General features: G+C 39.9%; 1 protein-coding gene and 1 long non-coding RNA gene across 2 annotated transcripts in view; one reads left to right on the top strand and one right to left on the bottom strand.

Annotated features, from left to right (window-relative positions):
- LOC119730522 (transmembrane protein KIAA1109-like) overlaps positions 1-18,671 on the bottom strand; it is a 97,611-nt gene that overhangs the window by 17,464 nt on the left and 61,476 nt on the right. Inside the window, 11 exon segments of the mRNA XM_038203490.1 lie at positions 5,177-5,377; positions 6,260-6,418; positions 6,545-6,883; positions 7,835-7,987; positions 9,632-9,758; positions 10,849-11,000; positions 12,193-12,280; positions 13,252-13,446; positions 13,596-13,755; positions 16,485-16,712; positions 17,656-18,033. Coding sequence (XP_038059418.1) covers positions 5,177-5,377; positions 6,260-6,418; positions 6,545-6,883; positions 7,835-7,987; positions 9,632-9,758; positions 10,849-11,000; positions 12,193-12,280; positions 13,252-13,446; positions 13,596-13,755; positions 16,485-16,712; positions 17,656-18,033 — 2,180 coding nt within the window.
- LOC119730525 lies at positions 2,733-4,137 on the top strand. Its single transcript, XR_005271381.1, has 2 exons — positions 2,733-3,137; positions 3,970-4,137. It is a non-coding gene; the product is annotated as an uncharacterized LOC119730525 (long non-coding RNA).

Raw genomic sequence — 18,671 nt, forward strand, 5'->3', positions numbered from 1 at the left:
GTGCTTGGGTATTATATAGTGGATATTATAGGTGCACTGCAGCTGCTAGACGCTAAAGCGTGCATATTAGGTTGTCGTGGCTTGACTGCGTACGCGCGTCTTCAGCTAAACCCTAACATTTTTGTACATGTTTTTACCTTTTTTATCGTCCCATTGCCAGTATACTGATTCTTTTTGTAGCAATATATTTAAATCATAGCTGCAGAAAAAAAACTATTTTGCAAATGATTTAATTAGCGCTTTAGGCGAATAAACCTTTTACATCTTTAATCTATGATAAATCTTCAATGCAGACGCCATATCTTTTATTTCACATTGTACATGTAGATTCCACTATATCTGTATTGATAGTAAAGCCAGTATTTGGTAAATTTTATTCTCTCATTATCCTAATTTCGTTTTAACCACTGTTGGGATTAGCTAACCCAACTAGGATAAATAGACATGTTTAGGTTGGGGTTGAAAGACACCCTGTAAATAGATGTTGAGGATTTTGTTTTTTAAAATACATTAAGTGTAGCCAGATATTTGTGAGACTACAGAAAGTTCGCTCTTCCCAAATCATTTTTTAGTGGAACCACTCGGACATAAGGAGAGTGCCCCATTTTAACAAACTAAATTCCACTCTCCCCGGTTACACTTGGCGTAGTCGGCAGGATAGCTTTGCTATCCACTTCTTTATTTTAGATTTGGGAGCGAAATTGGATAAATTAAATCAGGGCTAAACGGCAGTCAAATATATAGGGAATTCGCCTGGCACTGATGAGACCGGGAGCTCTGTGGCGTCGTTCTGCTCATGACGATTGGGTACCAGACCAGGTAGACTAAGGAGGGGTGTACCGGCCCAGGTTCCTGCCGCCTTCCTTCCTTGGTGCCATCTTGAAAGAAGAACTGCCAGCTGAGAACCACTGACTGACCTCCAGAGTGAGCTGCAGGAGTGTGTCATCTGCTGCCATTAGACGCCACTGAACTGTCTTCTTTTGGCAAAATCCAAAAACAGAACTCCTTCCATCTTGGTGGCCGTCCATCGATCTGACAGCGACGATTGGTCTCTGGAGCGGGCTGTAGGAGCTTCATTTTCATATTTTTGCTGGTGGTGGTTATATTTCTTGCTTGTTGTGATTCATTGCATTATTATTGTTCTCTAAAAATCTAGAAAAAAGACTAAGAACACAACGAAATTTTACCTGTGAAACACATATTGTGCCTGCTTATACACACTGTAGCGTAGAGATGGACGGATCCAAAGCTTTTTTATTTTTAGTATTTTAATTGTTATTTCAATATGCACTGCTCCTTTATAGCTCAATATTCTTCCTCTCATAGTAATGGTTGTATTTATTTCAACATTACCTTTTTGGCTTATTGAGGAAGTGCTTGGAATTCTTGATATTTTTAATGGAGCTCTGTTACAATGATTCTTGTTGAACATTTTTAACGCCCTTGAGGCAGTTGTCTTTTCTTTTATATTTTTCTGTGCATGCAGATTTGGGACATACTTCCACTTGGGTGACTACGTTCATGCCATCCATCCCTTCTTCCACCCCGTGATTCACTTTTCATTTTAGTTGCACGTGATTCAACCGTGCTTGGGTATTATATAGTGGATATTATAGGTGCACTGCAGCTGCTAGACGCTAAAGCGTGCATATTAGGTTGTCGTGGCTTGACTGCGTACGCGCGTCTTCAGCTAAACCCTAACATTTTTGTACATGTTTTTACCTTTTTTATCGTCCCATTGCCAGTATACTGATTCTTTTTGTAGCAATATATTTAAATCATAGCTGCAGAAAAAAAACTATTTTGCAAATGATTTAATTAGCGCTTTAGGCGAATAAACCTTTTACATCTTTAATCTATGATAAATCTTCAATGCAGACGCCATATCTTTTATTTCACATTGTACATGTAGATTCCACTATATCTGTATTGATAGTAAAGCCAGTATTTGGTAAATTTTATTCTCTCATTATCCTAATTTCGTTTTAACCACTGTTGGGATTAGCTAACCCAACTAGGATAAATAGACATGTTTAGGTTGGGGTTGAAAGACACCCTGTAAATAGATGTTGAGGATTTTGTTTTTTAAAATACATTAAGTGTAGCCAGATACTAGGGTTTTTATAGTAAGATTAGTGTAGTATGATTATATATTGAGAATTAGGTTATTGGGTCCATTGGAGGATAATCTCTATTTCTCTAGCGACATGCTAGAGGTGGACCATATTTTTGCCATTTTTCTCTATCCCGTCATTCAACACTATCTTGCAATTTTAATTAATACTGATATGGTGGATGTTTTTTAGGGATTTTTTATTTGTAGAAACTCATAGCCAAATCTTCATTTTTTTACGCGGACTTTCATATGTCTAATTATGGCCAAATTGGGAGTTTTAGATTTAAGGTCCATAATGAGGTAATCTCTAATTCACTAGTCAAATACTAGTGGTGGACAATCTTTTATCGCGCTCTCGACCATTTGAACATATTATTATTGTCCAAGTTTATTTCGAGGAGCTGGTGTAGTAGTTTTTATAAATAGGATATTCCTTTTAACATGTTTAATCGTTAGTTACTTTGAAATTCCCTTCTATAAAAATTCTTTTTTCTATAAAATTAGGGGGTGAGTGTAACCAGGTCGGGTTGCAGTACTTACTTTTCCCCGACTGGTTCCTTACTCCAGCATTATTTCATACCAAACTTTTGTAACTTCGTGTTTGTGTAGATTTACATGTGAGCAGCCATTGTGATCATGCTTTTTGCCTAGCGCCCTCTCGCGGCCAACTAAACTTTTTTTAACAGCGCGTGCCGCCTAGAATTTGGCTCAACTATGCGATGGGCGTAGCGAGCGTGCAAGTTTTGCATTCCAACGCGCTTTGTTTAAGCGGAATAGTTGACATTCCGGGCGTTTCGGTATAGTTTTCTTGTAGGGCCTGCTGCGGAATATTGTTGATTTCGATCCAACATTTTGTTGCGAGCAGACCATCTATTACGAGCGCTTACACTCTTCACTTGTATTACAATTTTGAGGGAGGCTCCCTATACTAGCAGTAAAATATTTACATCTACATTGTATTTTCACTGCTGATCGTCGATTTTCACATCGGAGTAGGCATGAACGTAGATCTTCCCAAGTGGTGAGTAAATCCTTTGTCTGATATTTCACATTTTTATGCCTGAAACATTTTTATGCCTCAAACATTTTTATGCCTAAAAATCTTTTTATGCCATCATGTATGAAACATTCTGGTCTTTTGTATGTTGGTTGATTGCCAGAATTAAAGGCCGTCAAAACGGACACGGCCGGAAATCTGCCTTGCGATCACGACGGATTATTAACTTTTGAAACAAATCTGTCGTCGTGATTTGCAAGTATTTTTGAGAATGATTTTAATGATTCTCTATTTAATTCTTGCATGAGATGGCAAAAAGGATTTTTTGTTGACTTTATTTTATACTTTAAACATTTCGGGTAAACACCGTCCATTTATTTTAACACAATCTCTTACTATTTTAATATTTTTCGGCATTTCGGAAAACAATGTTATTAAGTACTTTATTTTTGTGAACTTCAAATTTTCCTTTTGAAACAAACACAAATTGGAACTTATAAGCAACACATGTACGCTAACTTCAACTTAAATTTTAGTGTTGCTATAATATTTACGTTCTCATTTATCATTTGAAATAGACTTTTCCCATTTCCCCAAAACTATCAGTTTTCTATTGCTATGATCATTCGTGAATTTGTTATTAGGGCATGGTATTATATTCTGATTTCATTTTATAACATAACTTGGCGAATAATTCATTTCTATTTTTCGGATTTAAAATTACATTATATGTACATAAAATATCCATATTCTTGCATAATTGCCATTTAAATAATTCTCCATTTGGGCAACAGTCATTTTATGCCACAGTAATTCCCATAATTCATTAGACATTTATTGTTTTTATGCATTTCAGATTAATATCCTTGGAGCTACTTCATTAGCCATTTCCCTTTTGACTGTCGTTTTTATATACCCAACCAAGTTTCTAATATAATTCTTGTGTAAATATCTAATAATTTGTATATATTGTCTCTATTTGTATTATAAATAAAACCATTTCATATTTGTGAGACTACAGAAAGTTCGCTCTTCCCAAATCATTTTTTAGTGGAACCACTCGGACATAAGGAGAGTGCCCCATTTTAACAAACTAAATTCCACTCTCCCCGGTTACAGTTTGATTTTTCCGGAGGGAGGAAAACCGGAGGGCTCGGAGGAAAACCCTCGTGGCACAGGAGAGAACCAACGCACAACTCTACTCGCATGCGATCCGCGGCCAGGATTCGAACCGTGGTCACCTTGGTGAGAGGCGAGCGCTTTACGCACAAGCCACCCATGCCATCCGATAAGCCGGGTATCTCAATGAAGTAGTCCAAGTCAATGGTCATTCGGGATAAAATCGCTGACATGACAATACGCGATGTTACGCAAACGCCCATTCTGCTTGTAAATAACACGCGAGCGTCCTGCGCCAGGGTCCGTGCGCGTTCATGCACCTTTGACGAGCGCTCTACTATCCCAAATGACCCGTAACCCATGCGCATACCCACTTGAAATACCCAACTGGCTTATTTCACAGAGCTAGCTGCTTGGCAGAGAACACTGCTTAGTAAATATACACACTAAGCAAATATCAGCGGAAAACCAGTGGCAAGCAATAGACATCTTGTGATATTTTGACTGGTGACCTGTTTTTGCTAACCAAATATTTTCTGTGCTTAACAAATTCCTGTGCTCACATAAAACAATTCGGGCGATTCACAATGCAGTGCGCCACCCAGAGTTTGCCACAGAGAGTTCATTTTTCCAGTGCATTGTGGGAGAAAGTCAACAAATTCGCAGCGCGGGACATTTGAAAAGTTAGTTTTTTCGGTCAGTATAGTTTCGTAAGCGTATGATACGAGGATCTGTTTGCCCTTTTCTTTTCTTTGTATCAATATGGCGGTTTTTTGTAAGGTGGCAGAACGCTATGCCCCAATCTATGGCATATTAGCTCAAGTTGTCTACTGACACTCATTCAAATGGGCCATGTTTTGTCAACCGTAGAGCTGGAAAATGGACTTTCCATGTCAAACTCTTGGTGGCGCACTGCATTGTAAATCGCCCGAATTGGCGGGTACCTGTTTGGGTGGGTAAGCCCTTAGCGTCCGGGCTAACAGGGCTGGAATGCTGAGAGTGAACACTGAAGATGCTTGGCGAGGGAGGAGGGAAGGGGAAGTCTCTCTTGAGAGACGGGGTGTGCTTCTTCAGCAGGTGGGGGACCTTCTGCGGGGAGTAGTCGTCTTCGTAGTCGGACGACGTGGCGCTACTGCTCACAGAAGCTGGATTCAAAAAAGAGATAAAAAGTAGAGTTTTAGTCATGTTCTGACAATTAAGTCCATCTCCAGTCATAACAAGTCACCAATAGTCAATACAAGTCCATCATAAGTCATTACGATTCCATCACAAGTCATCACAAGTCATCACAAGTCAATCACAGATTATCACAAGTCATTACACCTAAGAGCAAATCATAAGTCATAACAAGTCAATCACAAGTCATCACAAGTCAATCACAAGTCAATCACAAGTCATAACAAGTCAATCACAAGTCAATCACAAGTCATTACAAGTCAATCACATATTATCACAAGTCATTACACCGAAGAGCCAATCACAAGTCATAACAAGTCAATCACAAGTCATAACAAGTCAATCACAATTCAATCACAAGTCAATCACACGTCACTCACAAGCCAATCACAAGTCATCACAAGTCACTCACAAGTCCATCCAAGTCAATCACAAGTCAATCACAAGTCATAACAAGTCAATCACAAGTCATAACAAGTCAATCACAAGTCATAACAAGTCAATCACAAGTCATAACAAGTCATGACAAGTCAATCACAAGTCATAACAAGTCATAACAAGTCAATCACAAGTCAATTACAAGTCATAACAAGTCAATCACAAGTCAATCACAAGTCATAACAAGTCAATCACAAGTCATAACAAGTCAATCACCAGTCATCCTGTCTCAAGTGAAGTAAAAAGCTATTCAAACTTATCTTTGCAATGTTTATCCCCTTATAATTGACAAATTATAATTGGAAAATGACCCAAAATACAAAAATGTCTCAATCTGGCTGATTTTATGAAATGATACTTTGGGACCAAATGCCTCATTTTACCAGAGCAAGTCAGGCGTCTTTATTCCTCACCTGATGAGAGCTGGTCATCGCTTTCCTGTGCAGTCTGCTCCTCACCGAGGAACATCCACTTCATGATGCTCTTGCGATACCAGGCTTTAGGGAAGGCCATCATCTCGGTCAGACGTCGCATGTCGTATTTGAAAGCCGCCGTGCCAATGTCACACAGAACTACGCAAAACAAAATTCATTTTTTTTGAAATATTAAGTTGCGCCAAAATTATCCTTCTTTCCAAAAATATTCTGTAGGTTTTTTGTAGGGGGGGGGGGGATATCCTGTTTACAGTGACCACTCACTTGAAAACTGGTTGTTGTTCTGCGAAGTGCTTGGTGAAGATGACAATGCTGGTGACTTGGGTCGCTCATCCCTAAAGAAGGGCGGAGACTGCTGGTGCGACAGAGGGCGTGACGCGGCGAATAACGTGTCTGCGTCTCGTCTCTCCTGATGCAAATGGTCCTGCCGGGTACCGGCTAAGTTCTCCACGCCCTGGTCTATAGAGGCGGCCGAGGCCGAAGTGACGGTGACCAGCTTACGATTGCGGGACATGTTGACTTTGATGAACTCGACCTTGAGCGAGAGGGCGTCCTTCCTGGAGAGCGTGGTCCAGGGAACGTTGCTGTCCTCGCTGCTTGCGTCTGCTCAATGATTGTAAAAATGACTATTTTAGTTTAGTGATCATAAAGTTGAACGAAGAAATTGATTGGAGCGGGGTTTGCCGTTCCGGTGCTCTACCAACTGAGCTATCCAGCCCTATGTTGGCGGTTCCCAAATTTGTCATTTTCTTTGTTCAACAGGTGCTAGTCAGAAGCCATAAAATACAAATATTGAATGCTTCGAGTGGTGTAGTAAAACTAGCCTCCCGAGGTGATCCATGGACATTCTTTCGCCTCGGGAAAAACAGAATGCTCCATGGATCACCGAGGGAGGCTAGTTTTACTTCACCACGAGATAAAGCATTCAATATTTGTTTTATAACACTTCACCCACAGATTCTGCTTGGTTTCAATATTTTAAATTATTTAAATCTGAACACAGTTGAAATAAACTTCAATTTCAATACAAAATTGATGGAAAATGTATTTCTCTCTTCCAAACTACCCCTTCACGAAATGTTTGAACCCAACTCTGCGGTGCGCTCTCTTTGGAACAAAACGCGCTACGCGCACACCAGCATGCATTTGCACACAAATAACGCACCGTGGATATAGTACTTTGGTTGCTCTTGGTATAGTACTTTGGTTGCTACGGGTATTGTACTTTTGGCCGTGCACAGAAATATAGCAAAAATAGAAAGTATCATGTGACTCGCTCTCAACCAATCAAGACACAGAATCTGTGGGTGAGGTGTTATAAACCCGTATATTCCATGTAGACAGGGATCATGCCTAAAGTCACGATAGAAGCAACATTAGCAATGCTGCAAACCTGGGAAATACCAAACGGGGATCACTCAGAGAGGATACCAACATTTGCTCCTCGAAGAGAATTATAATTTTGGACAAAAGTGCAGCTGATTTTTGAACACACGTCTAGTTTGTTATTTTACAATGACTTGTTTTTCATTCTGTAAGTGATGCGATTCGAACCTGTTCTGAACTCCATCTCTTCAACTAATCTCTCTCGTCGCTGGCTGCCGCCGTACGGATGGAACACGTACAAGGAGAAATCGGACATGACAGCTGCGATGCTCAGGCCGACACGATCAGTACCATCCCCTGCTAATGTCAGCCTGCTCCCAACTAAGAAAAAAATATGACAAAAACAAATACTATAAAAGTTCTTATGAATGTTGCTTCATTATTTTTATTTGTTTAAGATTTAAGAATATTTCCATACTGAATTTAGCTGCCTTAACCCTAACCCTCCAGGGCATTCTGGCTAGAAACCCTGCTAAATGCAACCACTTGTCAAAATGACAAGCCTGCTGAGTGTAGCAAGATCCATTAGGTCAAAAGTCTCAAGGCCAAACTGCCTCAGAGTCTGTGGTCCCCGAATGCAGCAGGATACAACTGTGGCATTGTTCAATGGGACTAGCTCTCATTGTTTCTGAATTGGTCGTTTATGCCTTGGCGTTGATGGCTCAATGCAGCAAAGTCCCACAGACTTCAACTCTTTCAGTGCCAAAGTCTTACATGTACGAGGTATATTTGTTAGTTCGACAGTGCCAACCTCGTACATGTGCGAGGTAATGTTCGTACTTAAAATCGCCAAACCTCGTACATGTACGAGGTAGAATAAGCATGTTATCACAAGGGGGCGCTCTTGCTCTTTCTAATAATATCATTTTCATTCAGGTACGACCTGTATTTATTAGTTCATTCGAGTTTTTGCGAGAGGGCGCAGCACTAAATCTCGTATTTTCTGCAAAAAGTGCGGAATTCCCCTGCGTGCAGGACAGTGTTTCAGGGTGTATATCAAGGATATACCAGAGAGCAACAACAACAAATTTAGTGAGTAAAACTTATTTACTTTTTTTTTACAGAATTTTGAACAATTAAAAAAAACGCTTGAAGTTGGGCACTTTCGGGTTAAACTTTTCAAATTTCGTGGGCACTGAAAGAGTTAACACCTGATGTACCGTGTTGCGTCTGGCAGTGTTAATTGGATGAAATTAACAATGCGCTATGACATTTAAGCCAATATAACGACTAAACGTCACTAGGGGGCATAGTTTCAGTGGATATATTTGCTCGCTGTATGCAAATAATGCGTAAATTTGTCAGAATAAAACGGAAGAAAATGCCGAAAGAGTTCAAAACATGAATATCACACAATAAGTGGTATCCCAGACTATATTGCAATTTTTTATTATCGAAAAGTAACAAATTAATTGTGAATGACTTGTGACTTGACTTGTGATGGAATTGAACACAACACTCAATTACAACGTTATATTTCCCAGGGTTCGACCTTAACTTTTTTGTTCGCTAGCCAGCGTGGCTACTGAAACAGACTCTTAACTAGCCCGGGGGCATTTTCACTAGCCCGCATTTTTTTTTAGCTCAAATACAAAATTCCGTATTTTCAGGCTCAATTCTGAGGCAATTTTGTCAGTGTTTTAAATAAACAGATCTAATTAAACCCTTTAAAACAGTTGATAAAATTAGACACAAGTTGATGAGGTTTGCTTTCTGAATTGAATGATTTATTTCTTCCTGTCCTTTCATCTTTGCCGTAGCCCAATAATTTTTTGACTTGCCAGCCGGGCTACTTAAGGAATAGTTTGACTAGCCCGCAGCTGTTTTGACTAGCATTTGGCTAGCGGGCTACCGCTTATTTCGAACCCTGTTTCCTGAAGTATTCATAGCAATCTCCTAATGTAGAACTACTACATAATGAAAATAACAGTTTTGAATGATCGTTCACTGCTGAAAGCACCGTACCTTTGGGTGCATTTAATGATTGTGAGGAATCCAACGTGGAATTGCCATCGGTGGAGTGATCAATCTGACTGTTGCCTCGGGATGAGAACGCAAACTCAACAGTAGGAAGCTTCAGCAAACACTCCACCTGTTAATATCAAAGAAACAATTAGAACATTTTCATTGTTGGCATCAGGGTTAGGAGTTGGGGTTAAAGAGGTTGTGGAATGCTCGAAGACATTTCCGTCATTTTTCGGGTATAAGTAGCCTAAGGTGTGATGAAATAAAAACGACTATTGTGTCTGTCATGAAATGAGTACAAAAGGTACTTTTGAGAGCTGTTTTTCAGTTCCTGTTTCGACCCGAACGTGCAATTTGTGTAAAAGTCGTCGTTGGGGGCTGCAAACAAAACATAGTAAATCGTGATGTAATAAACAGGACTCGTTTATACTACGCTGCATCGGGAGTCCTGTTTATTACGTCACGATTTACTGTGTTTTGTTTGCTGCCCCCAACGACGACTTTTACACAAATTGCACGTTCGGGTTGAAACAGGACCTGAAAAACAGCTCTCAAAAGTACCTTTTGTACTCATTTCATGACAGACACAATTGTTGTTTTTATTTCATCACACCTTAGGCTACTTATACCCGAAAAATGACGGAAATGTCTTTGAGCATTCCACCTCTTTAAAACCATTTTCAAGGGAAATGTTTACAAGCATAAGTAAGGGTAAGTCTAAATTTGTTAAGGCATATAGGACCATTTGCTTTTCATGCATTTTGTTCCTTTCCAATAATAACACCACACAAAATCCAAAGAAAAATGTTCTAAACCCAACCTGTTGAAGTTTCAGCTCAGTGGATATTAAACCTTCCAAGAAACCCGTTGAAAACCATGCACAACCTTTTGATCACGACACACAATTTTGTTGGTATCACACTTTATTTCCAACGATCAGTCGATCAGCTGATCATTGGTAATCACCTACATTTCTCGATTTCTTCTAAATGACAGCAAGCCAAACTGAACAATTTTACGAGATGTTTAGTACCAGTACAATCTTCAATCCAAGCAAGCTTTTTAATAATAATTTGGTAGATACTTTCTGGATAAATGCAAACGATCCTACATGCCGTTAAATAATGATAATACACAATGCAACGCTGTCAACTGATTAATTAAAATTTTAAGCATTTGTTGCAAATCTTATTTCAAAGTTGATCTTGCATCTTTACCTTGGAGACAGGCAGACAGCTCAGGCAAATGACCGATGGCCTCAAGCAAACATAGACTACGACGTCGACCGGGAACGTACTCGAATCCATCGTAGATGAAGACACCAAGGAATTGGCCGACACGCCGATGTCTTCTACACTTTTGTTCAGATCTGCGGCTGAAAATATTGGGTGAAAAAATAAATTAATAAATCAATAAAAAACTTGTTAATGAATTGTGGAGAACATTTTTAGTCTCCCAAAATTCTGGATTAAAGTCTAAAAAGTCGTATCCAGGCAGAAATTGAAGTTAAAAGTTTTCCAAAATGACAAACTGAAATCACTGAACGCCTTAACTAGCACATCTTCAAAGGCATATAGGATCATTTGGTCTTCATGCATTTTGTTCGTTTCCAATGATAAGACCCCTCAAAATCCAAAGAACATGCGTTCAAAACCCAACCTGTTGATGCTTCAGCTCGGTGGATATTACACTTTCCGAGAAAACAATGAAAAACCATGCACAACCTTTTGATCACCATAACACGATTTCGCCAACTGCACTCTTTATTTCCAAAAATCAGTCAATTGACTGATCGTTGGAAATCACCTACATTTCTTGATTTCTTCTAAATGACAGCAAGCCAGATGCAATCATTTCACGGGGTGTTTAGTACCAGTACGATCTTCAAAGGTATAGTCCATCATTTGTAATTTGTGCATTTTGTTCGTTTGAAGCAACAAAAGTGCTCAAAATCTAAAGAAGGGTACTGAACAACTAACCTGATGAAGTTTCAGCTCAGCTTCAGCTGTATATTTCGAGAAAAACAGCATTATAGGATCTCGATTTCAAATCAAAAGTTGCTAATCATGTTTTGAATTGGGCCGGAATTCAGCGTCCGAGATACGTTCTCACTAAGCCGATTGCAGCTACACGATGTCGCGCACTGATCCGACGAATTACAGCAACCGCGCGTGCGTGTGCGTCGTGCCAATGCTTGCCCGCGGTTCGCCGAATAACAAAACGAACTACTAATTTAAATTTCCCTACGGTGCTTCTTAAGAAGCACCGTTGGAAAGCCCTTCTTTCGTTGATTACTTCAAAATGACAGCTTGCCAGAAAGAATAATTTCACAGGGAGTTTAGTCCCCTTACTATCTTTCAACCAAGTATGTTTTTTAACAATAATTACGCCAGTCACTTTTTGGTTAGCTGCAAATGATGGACTCTGGCTTTATTCCAAGTAAGCTTTTTGATAATAATTCAGTAGGTTACTTTTGGGATAAATGCAAATGCTCATATATATGCCTTTAATGGTTGGTCATGAATTATTTGGGAATGAAGAGGAATGTTGGTTTTTCGTACCGGTTGCTTGAGCAGTAGCTGCTGATACTGGAACTGTTTCCAGGGCTTCTTCCAAGAAATCCAACAACGATAGCGACACTACTACCTCCTGTACCAAAATCATAAAATTTAAATGTGATTAAAAACATATAATTATGTGGTGCTTATACAGGGTGGAAAAAAAAAAAACGAAGCCGAGATATTATTAATTGGAACAGAAGTAGGGCACATGTGAATTAAAGGGAGATATCCTCTGTTAGGGTTGAATCTCCTCTTTAAAATGACACCCTGATCATGTCATTACATTCACAGTTGACTGAGCAGTGACCAATTTTATGAAAGGGTCTCTTTTAGAGGCTTGCGCCACTTTTCAATTGTGGTTTTTGTATTGTCATTTGTCACAGAGTGAAAGGCTACGGTTGCCAATCAAGGCAGGTGGGGAAAAAAAAGAGATTTCACCATGAAAAGTGGCGCAAGCCTCTAAATAGACCCTTTCATAAAATTGGTCACTGCTCAGTCAACCATGAACGTAATGACATGATCAGGGTGTCATTTTAAGAGGAGATTCAACCCTAACAGAGGACATCTCCCTTTGATTCATATGTGCCCTACTTCTGCTCCAATTAGTAATTATATCTCGGTTTCGTGTTTTTTTATCCACCCTGTATAGTACTTTAGACCAACATCTCAAAGCACTTCACAATTATTATCCCTGTTCATCAGGCCATGAGACCAGTTTACTGCAGCAGCTCGAGATCAGCGCAATCTGGTCTCTACCTTCACAGGTGCCCATTTGTACAACTGGGTGGAGAGCGGCCATTGTGGTAAAGTGCCTTGCCCAAGGACACAAACATCAGAAAACTGTTGTTACTTAAGGGTCAATGCGTCATTTGAGTTCTTGGCCAGTTTACTGCTGCAGCTTGAGATCAGTGCAATCTGATGTCTACCCACACAGGTACCAGTTTATAATCCTTGGTGGAGAGAGGTAATTGTTGTAAAGAGTCTTGCCAAAGAACACAAACATTAAAAAATAGTCTGGTTACTTTAGGATTTAATAATGAGAGGTTTGAGTTCTTGTACCTTAGGAGGCGAAGTGAGCATAAACCATGTGTAGAGTACAGCTTGCTTGCTGCCGTGCGATTTCTTATCAATGCTGCCCTCTGTTGACGACGTGTCGGCTGTGCTGCTCGTGGTGCCCTGCTGGGGGTCTCTCTCACGCTCTGATTCGCTGGGACGATTGGATGAGGCACTGTTGGTGGACGACTCGTAGTGCAACTGCACACATATGAAACAGAGACAAATGGGTATCGTTTAAGGCACTTCATGCATATTCATGAGTTCCACTCAAGACAAGTCATGCATATTCATTTGATCTATTGTGTATCAGCAGAAAGACTTGAAACTTGTGAGATGTAACGACTTACTTTGACATCAAACGCTGGGAGATAGAATGTGGATTGTTTGGCCTGCCCCGTCCTTGAGTCACTCAACCCGGGGGAGGGGTGACGGCTTGGAAGTGGGCGGGTGTGAGGGGCGATGATGTCATCGTACAGGCCCGGTGGTCGGCGCACATCCCCGGTACGTCTGGGATCGAACAATGGAAAGATTCAAATAGGTACATTTATGACGGACAGATTGGAACTTTGCCATGATAATGATGTTCTCAATTTACACTTCTGGACTTGCACTGACTTCAAATATTAACTTGTAATTTGTGATTTGGTTTGTGACTGACTTATGAACTGACTTGTGATTTTACTTGTGATTTACTAAGGATTAAATTGTGGTTGATTTGTAATTTGACTTGTGAATGTCTTGTGAATGTCTTGTGATTGACTTGTGATTGACTTGTGAATGTCTTGTGAATGTCTTGTGATTGTCTTGTGATTGACTTGTGATTGACTTGTGATTGACTTGTGATTGACTTGTGATTGACTTGTGAATGTCTTGTGAATGTCTTGTGAATGTCTTGTGATTGACTTGTGAATGTCTTGTGAATGTCTTGTGATTGTCTTGTGATTGACTTGTGATTGACTTGTGATTGACTTGTGATTGACTTGTGAATGTCTTGTGAATGTCTTGTGAATGTCTTGTGATTGACTTGTGATTGACTTGTGATTGACTTGTGATTGACTTGTGATTGACTTGTGATTGACTTGTGAATGTCTTGTGAATGTCTTGTGAATGTCTTGTGATTGACTTGTGAATGTCTTGTGAATGTCTTGTGATTGTCTTGTGATTGACTTGTGATTGACTTGTGATTGACTTGTGATTGACTTGTGATTGACTTGTGAATGTCTTGTGAATGTCTTGTGATTGACTTGTGATTGACTTGTGATTGACTTGTGATTGACTTGTGAATGTCTTGTGAATGTCTTGTGATTGACTTGTGAATGTCTTGTGAATGTCTTGTGATTGACTTGTGATTGACTTGTGATTGACTTGTGATTGACTTGTGATTGACTTGTGATTAAGTTATAATTAAACGTGTGATTACCTAGTGATCAGCTTGTGACTCACTGATGATCTGATTTGTGATTTAGCTTGTTAATGATTTTTGACTGGCTTGTCATTGACTTGTGATTAACTTGTGATTGACTTGTGATTGACTTGTGACTGATTAGTGATTTAACTCGTGAATGACTTGTGACTGTGAATGACATATGATTAACCTTGTAATTTGTGACTGGCTTGTGATAAAGTTGTGATTAACATGTGATTGATTTTTGAATGGCGTGTGATCTGGTCTGCGATTGACTTTTTTTATGTTTACCTGTGATGGACTTGTGATTGACTAGCGATTTAACTCGTGAATGACTTGTGACAGACTTGTGATACCTCTGTGATTAACGTCTGATTGACTTGAGAATGGCGTATGATTGACATCTGATTAACATGTGATAGACTTGTGACTGACTTGTGATCGACTTGCAATTTGAATCGCTCACACTCTGATCAACCTATAGTCCCTGTACTGCCCAACCCATCCCAGCATTGTATGGCTTTATGGATTCCTCAGGGTACTAATACAATGTAATACAATGTAATACAATGTAATACAATGTGGTACAATGTAGAACAATGTAATACAGTGTAATACAATGTAATACACTGTACAGGGTGAGTCAAAAAAAGCGGAACCCAAACCCCAAAAATTATATTTCATATTTAAAAAATATGTAGCACCAAAAATAATAATGACCGGAAAGCCAATTTCATAAGCTACCTTTGGATGAAAAAATTGCTGAAATTGGTCAATCCGTTCAAAAAATATCACCATTTAAACACAATGACCCTAAAACTTGTCTCGTCCAATAAATGCGATTTCAACAATCGTCGTCACAATTGTCTTCAAACATCACCAGCAATGAAATCTTAGTTTAAACGTTAACAATATGCAACAAAGTCCTTTTGAAGGCCCGTCTTTTAAAAGAGTAGATTTTATAAATCATATTGTTTGCCTAACCAGGGTTGTTAATCAAAATATTGTGTACTACAGTTGGTGACAGTTGTTGAAACAAGTAATCTGTGTCATTTTCTTTGTTGTTCCAAACAGTCAAAAATACACAACAAATTGATTTTTTGGACGAGACAGGTTTTGGGGTCCTTGCGTGTAAATGGTGGTATTCTTTGAACGGATTGAGCAATTTCAGTAATTTTTTCATCTAAAAGTAGCTCATGAAATTGGCTTTCCAGTCATTATTATTTTTGGTGCTACTTATTTTTTTAAATATGAAATACATTTTTGAGGGTTTGCAAAATGGTTTGGGTTCCGCTTTTTTTGACTCACCCTGTAGTAAAGTGATAACGGGTTTAACCCTAAAGGGGCCGGGTTATTTTGACCATCTCTCAGCCGGGGGGGGGGGGGGGGGGGGGGGGGGGGGGGCGGATTCCGCCCCCCCCCTAAGATCTCGGCCATCGAGCGACGAAAAATTTTGAAACTCGGCACATGCATAGAGCAACTCTTCCTAAACATACCCAAGAAATTTCATGACTATAGGTCAAGGGGTTTTGGAATTATGGCTAATTAATTATTCATATGTACGAATGGCAATTCTGCTCTGTGTACACGACGTATATGCGAAAATTCAGTTTTCACGGCGCATAGCGCCGGAAAAATTTTCGCTACGCAGCAACCCGTGGTCCGATTTTTATGTTTTTGGTATCAAAAGATGTGCAAAGCTCGAGGCTAAAAAGTCATAACAGCTCGGGTCGCGAAAAAAAATTTTTTAGAGGCTATCACGGAAAATGTTGAGGGGGGGGGGCGGATTCTGCCCCCCCCCCCCCCCGGCCCCTTTAGGGTTAAGACTCACCCAAGCATAGAGACTTCGCCTTGACCCTCAGGACTATGGCAGTTCAGCACCAGCATGCCGCTGTCGATGTTAAACTTGACATCCAACTCAAAGTCCACGGTCGGGGGTTCCACCTTGGTGGAGTGGGCCGGGGAGGCCGGGGGCTGCTGAGGGTGGGATTGATGCTGGGCGTCTGGCTGCAGACTGGACTTACTGCGACGCTGACCGCTGGAGGATCGAGATCTTGGCCTGGGGGAAAGAATAAAGATTGTGAGTCTTGGCACCAAACACTGACTAGTCTAGTCACGGACTCTCTATTTCTGTCTTAACCCAATAGTAGTGTGAATGGTCGACTGACTGAAAGTTAAGGTCAAAATTTGGTGTTCAAAGTGAAATGAATTGTCTGTTTATACCCGTGACAAGGTTCCAAAGACAGTCGACCAGAACTATTGTCAAAATGGCAGTGGAGGTAACTCATCGACCATTTTATGACTGAAACCAATCTTTTCCCTATACAGCTGTTATCCTCGTCCTAGAGGTTTTAATTATATACAACGTTGTGAACTATGCCACGTTTCGTGCAATTGATCACAAGTTTACTCACTGCTTTAACCCTCTGCATGGCGTTAAAGGGAATATACAACATTTGCAAACATCGAGAAAAAAAAACTACCAAGTTTTTACGAAATACCTTACTAGGATGTTGGTAAATGACAGTCTAAAGCATCCTATAAAATTATGGCACCTGGTGTGAAGTCGTTTTCAAGAAAATGGTATTTTTGGATACATTTCCAACGGTGGTCGGCCGACCACCGTTGGAAAAACCTAACTATTTTTCAACTACTGCTCCAAATTTACAATTTTATTTCAGTCAAAATGTTGTTTGCTATTGGTTACATGTTCATGAATGGGTGCAGGCCAGCTAAACTGGTACCCTTACCTTACAATTTTCCGTCATCTATAAATTGATCCATTTCATCTTTACTGGAGTCAGGGAACCAGACTACTTTAGCATTTTTGGTTTTTCCAGCATTTTCGCACACAAAACTTCAAAATGTCAGTGTAACAATATTTGATCTATTATACTAACCCCTCAAATAGTTCATTTTCTGAAAATTACTGCAAAAGCCAATGATGTACATTCCCTTTAAAGTTTAAGCAATGTTTCGTGGGATTGTCCGCATGACCTTACCAGCTGTGTGTCGCCTGTGACGTAGCACATGTATCCTCTTCGTGATCCGACCCTTCGCTTCCGCTATCCATCTCCTCCGGCACCGACCCCGAGTGTAGCTTCAGCAGACGCCGCCGGGCGCGACTACTAGCCACCATGGCCAAGTCCCGATCCGTGTCCATCGGATCCGTGATGGTCGTGTTGAGTTCTGAGTACTCGGGGCTCCCAATGCTCTTGATTCGACGTCTGGGCTCGGTCTGGGCGCCGATGACGAACGGCGGAAGCTCGTCCAGTGGGCTCGGGGTGTTGCGAGGAAGGTTGAATGTGACATGGGAGGAAGCAGACGGGTATTCGACGATGGTCTGAGGGCGCTTGCCGATTGGTGTCTTGTACCCAGGCCTGGTGATATAAACACACATGCAAAATAAGAAATTGAAAAGGGATACTGACTACGTTAACTTTATTAAAACGTCCACGTTGCTTCATGCAACATCAAAGAATTTTGTAAATACAAAATATTTAACAGAACATGATCTTCATATCAAGTAATTTTTTGGATTAGTAAAGGATTACTAGGTGATATTGAAACAATGGACAACTACTATTCAATCTTATCCACTGTATTTGAATGTGTCATTTCTGGAAATGGATCAATTCTTCAAATTTCTGGAAGCCTGGTGGAAATTTATCCACCTGTTACATTTGTTCATACTATTTAGATGCATCAGTGAACATTTATACATGTTTTCATTGAGCTAAGGGGTCAGCAATGTCTGGGAAGAATGTTTAGTAAGAGTGCACACCACCACTTAATCAAAGAAAAAATTACAAAAGTCAATTTTTAGTACAAGACATAGTAAACATAATAAGTACATTTTAAGTGCTAATTGTTATGTTCTAATAGTACTTTAAGATTGGCTGAGAGAAATTGATAGATGAAATCTGTGACATCATGACTAGTTTAGTTAGTTTTTGAAATACTTACTCTTTTAACTTTTTAATAGAACTAGTTTAATAAATCTAGTTTGGTCTAAATA

This window comes from Patiria miniata, unplaced genomic scaffold (assembly GCF_015706575.1).
Source record: "Patiria miniata isolate m_02_andy unplaced genomic scaffold, ASM1570657v1 HiC_scaffold_22, whole genome shotgun sequence".
NCBI classification, from domain to species: domain Eukaryota; kingdom Metazoa; phylum Echinodermata; class Asteroidea; order Valvatida; family Asterinidae; genus Patiria; species Patiria miniata.